The sequence below is a fragment of the Trichechus manatus genome, unplaced genomic scaffold (assembly GCF_000243295.1).
Source record: "Trichechus manatus latirostris isolate Lorelei unplaced genomic scaffold, TriManLat1.0 scaffold00018, whole genome shotgun sequence".
NCBI lineage: Eukaryota > Metazoa > Chordata > Mammalia > Sirenia > Trichechidae > Trichechus > Trichechus manatus.
Genome location: NW_004443954.1, coordinates 10,460,116 through 10,469,510, shown reverse-complemented (window position 1 = coordinate 10,469,510; position 9,395 = coordinate 10,460,116). Strand labels below are relative to the sequence as shown.

Here is a 9,395-nt window from a genome sequence, read left to right as displayed (position 1 = left end):
ATGGGGTTGTTAACCAATGTCATAAAACAATATGTGTACTGACTGTTCAATGAGAAACTATTTGTTCTGTAAACCTTCATCTAAAGTACAATAAAAAATTTTTTTAAAAAAAAGCCTGTGAGCAGCCATCTAAGATATTCCACTAGTCTCATTCCTTCAGGAGCAAGGAAGAATGAAGAAAACAAGGGATTAATGGACTACAACTACCACAGCCTCCACCAGACTGAGTCCAGTACAACTAGATGGTGCCTGGCTACCACCACTGACTGCTCTGACAGGGATCACAACAAAGGGTCCTGGACAGAGCTGGAGAAAAACGTAGAACAAAACTGTAACTCAGAAAAAAAGATCAGACTTACTGGCCTGACAGAGACTGGAGAAACCCCGAGAGTATGGCCCCCGGACACTCTTTTAGCTCAGTAAAGAAGTCACTCCCAAGGTTCACCCTTCAGCCAAAGATGAGACATCCCTATAAGACAAAACAAGACTAATGGGGCACAACAGCCCAGACACAAGGACTAGAAGGCAGGAGAGGACAGGAAAGCTGGTAATGGGGAACCCCGTGTCTAGAAGGGGAGACTGTTGACATATTGTGGGGTTGTTAACCAATGACATAAAACAACTTGTGTACTGTTTAATGAGCAACTATTTGTTCTGTAAACCTTCATCTAAAGTACAAAAAAAAAACCATGCGAAGTGAAAGAAGCCAAACACAAAAGACCACATTTGTATGATTCCATTTATGTGAAATGTCCGGAAAAGGCAATCTAGAGACCAAAAGAAGATTAGGAGTTGCCTGGGGCTAGGGGGAAGAATGGGGATTAACTGTAAATGAGTTCTAGCAAACTCAATGAGGGATGAAAATGTTCTAAAACTGGATTATGGTGATGGCTGCACAACTCAGTAAATTTACAAAATAACTGAATTGTATATACTTAAAATGTGTAAATTTTATAGTATGTAAATTTCACCTCAATAAAGTTGTTTGAAAAAGTTAACAATGGTTATAGCATTGTAGGTGATTTTATTGCATGTTTTGCTTTTGAATATGGTTTATTTGAAAAAAAGATTTATATAAAAATAAAAACTGAATTGCCAAATTTATTGGAATTATGTGAAATTAAAAGTAAGCAGACATTCTAAAGGCCATAGGGACTCTGAATAAAGGACTTGATCTTCATAATATTTACTTTGGCTGTTTATATTTTTATTGATTATCTCCTATTTCTCAGTGAAATCCTAGATAATAAGGGTTGTTAAGCAGATGATTAAATGTAGTTTCTCTGTATGTGTTTTCGAATGCAAAGTTGAAACTGAAAAGTTAACTGCCTCAACTTTCTCTTTAAACACAGTAAAATATTATTTAAAAAAAAATTAACTGCCTCACATAGGGTTTTCTAATGACACTGCCAAAAGTAATAGTCATATGAAGTATTTTAAAGATTGTTTTTTACAACCTTTCCTGAATAAGCAGATAACAGACCAATTTATTTATGTCAAGCCTAGATCTGAGCAAAACAAAAATATCACAAGTGGAATACAAAACTTTTAAATACTTGGGCCCAGGCGTCTGTGTTTTTTTACAAACGTTTTTCAAAAGATTCTAATATACACTAAAGCCTCACAATAACTACTTTCTAGATTTATGAAATAATCAGAGAAGATCCAAAACAGTATTTGATTGTGTAAACATAAACATGATATACACTATAAATGGAAGCTCAAATAAAGAAATCAAAGTCAGTCTGGAAAATTAGGATAAAAGGAACTCAAACTGGGTTTGAATAATGGACAAGAAATGGCAATGGGATGATACCTGCGTGTGTGTGTGTGTACAGCAAAGTCTAGGAAAATGTGAACATTACAGAGAAGACAGAAGACAGGATGTAACCTTGACTTCAACAGTTACTCTTTCTTAAACAAAATAAAATCAAACACATTGCCATCAAGTTAATTTAGATTCATAGCAACCCTACAGGTCAGAGCAGAACTGCCGCATAGGGTCTCCAAGGCTGTGATCTTTAAGGAAGTGGACGGCCACATCTTTCTCCAGTGTAGCGGATGGTGTGTCCAAATTGCTGACCTTTTGGTAGCAGCCAAGCACCTAACCACTGTGCGACCGGGGCTCCTCTACTCTTTCTTACTGCAATATAAAATAAGGTCCCTTTGATTAGATACAGATCTAAAAGATATATTAGAACTACTTATGGGTAAAGAGACAGGGTGCCGGGGTGGCGCAAGCAGTTTGCAACTGGCTGATGATGTAATGGTTGGCGGTTCAAATCTACCCAGTGGCACCGTGGAAGAAAGGCCTGGTGACCTGCTTGCATAAAGATAACAGACAAGAAAACTCTCTGGAGCAGTTCTACTCTGTAACACATGGGGTCACCATGAGTCGGAACTGACTTGACAGCAACAGGTTTTTACAGATAAGTAGAAACCAAATTACAAGGAACATACTTGTAAAGATATCAGAAATAACGGATTTTATATCACAAGTAGGCAAACAAGAGTCAGAGAAAAAGGAAAAATACCTAGGAAAAACAAAAAAACGACCCAAACCCATTGCTATCAAGTCGATTCCAACTCACAGCAACCTTTTAGGACAGGGAAGAACTGTCCCATAGGGTTTCCAAGGAGCAGCTGATGGATTCAAACTGCTGATCTTTTGGGTAGCAGTATTTTCAGTAGAAAATATTCTATCATTAAGGAAGTGCTAAAGTACATCTAGACAGTAGGACTGAAATTATTTTAATGAATAAATCTGTTTCCCAAAATGTGCTTCCTCCATGTGTGCCCCATCACAGTGAATGCAATGTCCCACCATCCTGTAGCTCTGGCTAAAAAAGACTGGAGGTCATCCTCTTTGTCATACAACCAATCCATCAGCCAATCCTGTGGACTCCTTCAGAATATATTCCAAATGCAACCAATTCTCAACCCCTCCACCACCACCAGCCTGGACTAAGTCACCATCATCTCTGGCCAGAGTGAGCCTTTTAAAATGTAAACTACTTCTGTCACTCCCTTGCTCAAAAATCTCCAGTGGCTTCCATCACACTTACAAAAAACCAAATCTGCCCTCCTCTCCTACCACTCCCTCCTCTCACTCTTGTCCAGCCACACAAGCCTCTCTACAACAAGCACACATCCATTTCGCTGTTCCCTCTGCCATCTAGGTACTTAAAAGGTAGAATCCCCACTTCTGTCACTTTTCTGCTCAAATGCCACCTCAACAGAGAAGGCTTTCCTGAGAACCCTATCTAAAGTAACACTCCACTCATTCTCTATCCCTTTACCCTTCTTAATTATTTCTTCAGATAACCTGACAACAGGAAATACATTAATTTGTTTTTTACTGTCCACTAGCATGTAAGCTCCACAAAATCAAAGACTTGCTTGGTTGACTGCTGCATGCCCAGCACTAGAAACAGCACTCAAACTGGGGGTTCAACAAATACCTGAATGTAGAATGTACCCTAGTGTTTCATGGCAACAGTAATTTACTCATGTATTTTTCATGTTTCAAATATCCCTCCTTCATTTTGTGAAGGACTTTATGGCAAGTATTTCCCCCAAATTATTTCCCGTTCACAATGCATTTTTATTCTGCTTTGAAAAAAAAATCAATTATCAGCAAAAGTTTTGCTACAAGTTCAATTTTATCAAGAGAGCAAACCAGTTGCCTGCCACTAGGTGGGGTAGGAAAGAAAGAGCTAGTCAGCAAATGGTCCTTCCATCTTGATGCCACTCATTCCAACTATTCCTATTTCTGACTTTCCTCTCCTTCCCACACTGTCAATAGGACTCCTGCTTTCCCAACACAAGAGTCTTCTGGGGAAGAGTCCCATCAGTGAGTTAGGGCTACTGGATCTACTTTGTCCTTCTTTCCAAGTTCCAAGGAACAATGTTTCCTAAGTGTGTTAACAGCATTAACAGGAAAAAGGTCAAACAAATTCAGGAAAAACGTCATGAAATAAAATTAAGCAGGTTGCTTTCCTACGGGACTTTTCTGAATCTCGACTATGCTAATGTACACTGTAATTCTCCAAAACAGAGATATATAAATTCCCAAACTTATTTTTTTTAAAGAGCTTCTCTAAGAACTTGTGCTCTGTGACATATATGTTATTCAATTCTATCCTGGAGTTGTTGTTATTAGATATAGTAGAGTTGACTCCTATCCTCGAGTAAAGAATCTTAAACCCAATCCGAAACATGAGAGAAAAGAACAAACACAAACAAAATCTTTCCTTCAGTCATTGCATTTATCACACTCTTCTCTCCCAGCCATCGCAAAAAATTCAAGCAGCTGGCTGACTGAAAACACCTTTTACCTTAGGCATCAAGTAAGGGTTAAAAGGAGACTTGCTAGTGGATTTAAATTACAATTAAAAAATGTTCACAGTCTGCAGGGCATTTGGGGGTCAATCATTTTTTGTAAACAAAAAAAAATAAAGATTGCCGCAAATAGCATTAAACCAGGGCCAAATGCAATCAAGTAATTTCATCCCTGGTTTTACAACACCAACCAGGTAGGGGCAGGGAGCCAGAAGGGGGCAGTAGTGGTTCAGTGGTAGAATTTTCACCTTCATTGGAGGAGACCTAGGTTCAATTCCAGGTCAATGCACCTCAAACACAGCCACCACACGTCCATCAGTGGAGGCTTCACATGTTGCTATGATGCTGAACAGGTTTCAGTGGAGCTTCCAGACTAAAATACACTAGGAGGAAAGGCCTGACAATGACTTCTAAAAAATCAGCCAATGAAAACCCTATGGGTGGGGGGAAACTTTATGGATCACAACTCTAAGATTCTGTTGTGTATGGGGTTGCCACGAGTCAGGCGTGACTCAAAGGCAGCTAACATCAACAAGGGTGGGGGGCAACCAGAAGGAAGTAAGCTGTATAAATTTTGAGTCAAAATATTGTATTTACATTTCTGGGGGGGACTGTAATTATAGGTAACAAACTCTTATGGTATAAGGAAACTAAATCAGCACAATCATTTTAGAATATGATTAACAGCACAAATTCACAAATTTCCCTAACAACTCCTCCCTTTCTGTCATTCTTCCAAATCACTGCAGAGAACACCCTCACCACGGCCTCTATCTATATGCTTCCCTGCTCTCTAAAACCTTCTGGTCACCCCTTTCGTTCCTGTTCTATACCAGTGCCAGCTTTCAACCTGGAACTCTCTCATGCTACCATTTGCAGAGTTTCTTCATTGATATCTGATGTCAGAAACAGCAGTAGAACTAGTCATAGTCCTAACATCAAAGGAACTCCTGAAACTTAAGAGGTCTGATTTGAATACGGCCCAACTGCACTCTCCTCATGAGACAAACAATGCTACCTTCAAGCCCAATCCCGAAACAATCCTAAATTCTTTGACACTAAAAATAGCTCAGCTGTTGTCTCATCTGCCAGCAGATGGCTAAACTATTTTTAATTCAGGATTCTAGAGAGCAGGAATGGATCAGGCTAAGCTAGGGGAGCCTAGACTCCCTCCCTCTGCAAAGCTCAATGTTCACTGTGAAGCTGTACTGGGGCAGGTACCATGAGAGGGCAACCTGGAGCTGCTCCTGTGCCTGTGGGCTTCACATGCGTGAACAAGGTACATATGTGGGTTTCTTTTTTTTAAATAACCATTGTTTACTTCAATATATAAGGTAACTGAATAAAAGTTTTAAATAACTCTGTACATCCTTTAAAGGTTTCATTACTTTTTTTCTTTTTAGGAAAATAAAGTTCCGTTATACAGTTTCTTCGAGAATGGATTTTGTTTTAATGAAGTAAAATCTCCTCTAACCTAGATGAAGGTTTCCTAAAATGTATACTTTAATAAAAAAATGAAGTTTATAGTCTTCTTAAGAATACTGGATGAGCTGTGACATCACAAGTATTATTTACAAAACTTATTTATAACTGGCCGTAATGTTAAAAGATGGCTGAATTAATTTTAAATACCAATACTCTGAATTCTACTCATACACTAGCAAGATGATTTAAAAACAAAAAGGCAAGTCTGACATACCAGATGTTTTCTTGTTTACTATCCATCTCCCTTCAGCTCCATGGAAGGTGCTCAATAAATATTTGAGGGGAGAATGAATGCAGGCAGGCATATATACCACCACCATCCAACCACCACCCACTCACAACGAATAAAACAGGCATGACAAAACCAGGCCATTCCAGTTCACTTTCTCATCCTGCTTGATGACCACACAGGTTATCAAGAGACCAAAGTAGGCCTAGCCCAGGTCTCAAGAGTGAAGAGGAAAGGGGAAGTCTATAACAGTTTCTAGGGACAATACAAATTTGGGGAGACCAGTTTACTGTTTACTGTAAGGCAGTATACTTTCTGCAAAGATGAATTAAGTTATCTTCATCAACATATGTTTGGGTGGTAATGAAGATGGATCACTATAAGGGAGGAACCAAAGTTCATCAGGGATTAGCTATTATGAGATTGGTCAAGCAAATAAAATTTTGCTTTATAGGAAGCTAAATGTACTAACATTTATGAAATTACATGAGAAAACGCCTTATTCATCTCAAAGAAAGAAAGTACGCTGGTGCCTAGCCCCTGACTGGGTAGGCTACATTCCTCATAAAAAGTTTCTGTTAACTCTACAAGGGGGGCAAAAAAGTAAAAACTGGTAAAATTTAGAAGATAACCCTGGTAACAGCTGGCACACAAACTACCAAGTGGTTCCTATGTTAATGAACGGCAAGGATCAAGTTACAGGCCTTCTAAAGACGCCAAGCAAAAGTGACAGGAATACTCATAATGCAACAGTGAGCAATGCATTCACATTTGTGGCACACTAGATGGACTGTGACCTTACAATCATTAAATTCAATCCTAATTACACAGAGAAGGAACTGCCCAGGGAATTGCCTAATACTGCAACGTAAAAAAACTGGGGTTAAAACTCAAGATCCCAGATTGTCAATCCAGTGAGCTCTCCATTAAAACACACTTACTTACATTATCATTTCAGGGAGGAAGGAAAAAATAAATATATAAATACACACACACACACACACACACACACACACACACACACACACACACACCACACTGCAGTAATTTAGTCAAATACTTATAAATCAGCATATTTAAATATATTTTCTAACATGGAAAATATAAACTCAAAAACTAAAACTTTAGTTTGAACCTCAAGTTTTTAAACCTGCAAGTTATCCATAAACCTATACTGTATGGCAATATTTTTAAAAATCCTAAAATCACTCCCTCCCTAAGTTCACCTCAATTTAATAATTACTCCTTTCAGGACCCAGATATAAATTCAATTTTTACCACTGTACAACTGTCTTCTCATACACCCGAAACAGCCTTTTGTTAGCTACAAAACTAGCCAAAGGTGAACTTCTGATCCATAATGGGGTGGAAAGCTAAACTTAAGGCCACTATACTACAGGTTCAAAAATTTTAAGATGAAAGGTTTGCAATAGTATTTTTTAATATCACCAATTTTAGAGATCTAAAAAAGAAGAAAACAAACAGTATAGTACATATAGCAAGCTAAATCATAGTCTTCTATTTATTCTAATAATTAAAAGGAAAAACTGCTTTTAAACTACCTTGATCTTTACTTTAGCAAAAATTGAAATTATTCTGGATTCCTCCCCACCCCCTTAAGAACGCTGTTTTCCAAGCCTGTCATCCCATTTAACCAGCTTCATTTTCTCTTTAATTTGACCTAGTCTATCTCCAGCGCTATAAAATAATGCCTAACCATTAGAATTCATCTCTGCTGAATGTCCCGGTATCTCCTTAAACGATTTCATCTTTGATGGATGCAATAGACTATCAGTGCTCTCCCTTTTAACAATGCCTTATCTGCATGTCCTCCCTATAGGTATTGTTTAGATTTACCCTGCCACAGGCTTTATTACACTAGATCTCTTCTGTCTGAACTATAAATTACAATTCAAGCTTGAAAGGAGCTGCCACTGTCCAGACATGTGGCTGGTGGGTGTCATTGTCTTTTTCATTTGTCTCATTTCAACCCCTCCCTTCTCTTGTCACCTAAAGTCAGCTTATCTAAAGGTCCTTTCCCTCCCTGCTCTTATACCGCCACCCCCACCCCTTAACCTCTGGTCTTGTTCTTCCAGGTCAACCCAGTCAGATTACTACATTACTGTTTTTTCCTGTACCGGAGGTGAAAAGATGTCAGAACGAGCTGCACCTTCTCAGACTGTCAACAAGGGAACAACTTCAGTCTATCCTCCCAAAGTAACACGCCAAACGATAAAGTTATTGTAATTACGATACAGGACCCTTCCAACACCCGATCTTGCCATATCAGCTCCACCTCAATTTCCAAGCTAATAAACAACAGCTTATCTTCTGCTTCATCACAAAGAGTGGCATCCAGTCCGCCCCGCACCGTTCACCAACAAAATCCTCTCGTACACTCAAAGCCGATCCCTGGAACCCAGGTGCCTAAAGCCTGCCGTGTCCCCCGAGCCCAGCCAAGTGCTCTTCCTCCGCCACCCTGCCTCTGCCCCACATCCAGCCGAGTTACTGTCAACTCCAACCAGGCAGCAGAGAGCTTCGCGAGAGCTCCCTGATGTCAGCGGCGCGAGCCCTGGACAAGCTCCCGGGTCGACTCCACCTTCCGCGGGGGTCGCCGCGCCGGCCGCCCCGCAACCCCGTCCTCCAACCACCCCACCCCACCCCCGGCCCTCCTCGCCGCTCACCTAACGCCACCTCGCACGCTTTGCGCAGCTGGGAGTGATGCGCCTTCTTCACTTCCTTGTCGGCCAAAATCTTCTCCAGCGCCCGAGTCAGGAACATGTTCTTCGTCTTCTTCCCCTCATACATGGACGCAGAGAAGGAGGCGGCGGCTCGTCCGACCCGCGGCTCCCAGGGGCCGGAGAGGAGGAGGAGAAAGAGGGGGAGGAAGAGAAAAGAGAAAGGGAGAGGGTGGAGGTGGGGGAGAGGAGGCGTGCAGGGCAGAGACAGGATCAGGAAGGAGCGGGGGAGTGGGACCAGACGCGGTGCGGGCGAGGTCTTCGCCGTCCCCGGAGAGGCCGGCGCCCTCGAGGGGACTCCGCTACTCTTGGCCCGGGGGTCGCTTCCCAGCCGCCCCACTCACTCGTCCCTCCGGTCCGGCAGCGGCAAGAGACCTGGTCCCGGCGGCTGTCTGCTGGGGACTGAGGGCCGAGGCGGCGACAGTGGCGGGGGCTCAGAGGCCCGGCGACGGCAGGGCTGCCCTAGCTACTGTGGGGATCAGCACCCGCCGCGGCCGCGAACTGGCCTCCATCACCGCCGACCTGCCCCGGCCGCCATGTTGGGAGGAAACGACGCGTCACGCACCGGCCGAACGGCTACAGAGGAGGAAGCGGCAGGGGCG

The 9,395-nt window shown here is 41.8% G+C and overlaps 1 protein-coding gene across 3 annotated transcripts in view; it reads right to left on the bottom strand.

Moving 5' to 3' along the window:
* The window catches only part of ARFGEF1 (ADP ribosylation factor guanine nucleotide exchange factor 1), a 141,130-nt gene extending 131,799 nt beyond the window's left edge, over positions 1-9,331 (bottom strand). For 2 of the 3 annotated variants that reach the window (XR_002823347.1, XM_023727762.1), the window contains exon 1: positions 8,740-8,978. Coding sequence is in view for 2 of the 3 variants with exons in the window: in XM_023727762.1 (XP_023583530.1) it covers positions 8,740-8,863 (124 nt within the window). In the remaining variant the exon portion in view is untranslated. Of the gene's footprint in view, positions 1-8,739 lie in introns of all 3 variants that reach the window. The other variant, XM_004372541.2, reaches the window with a different exon arrangement.
* Positions 9,332-9,395: the final 64 nt, after the last annotated feature.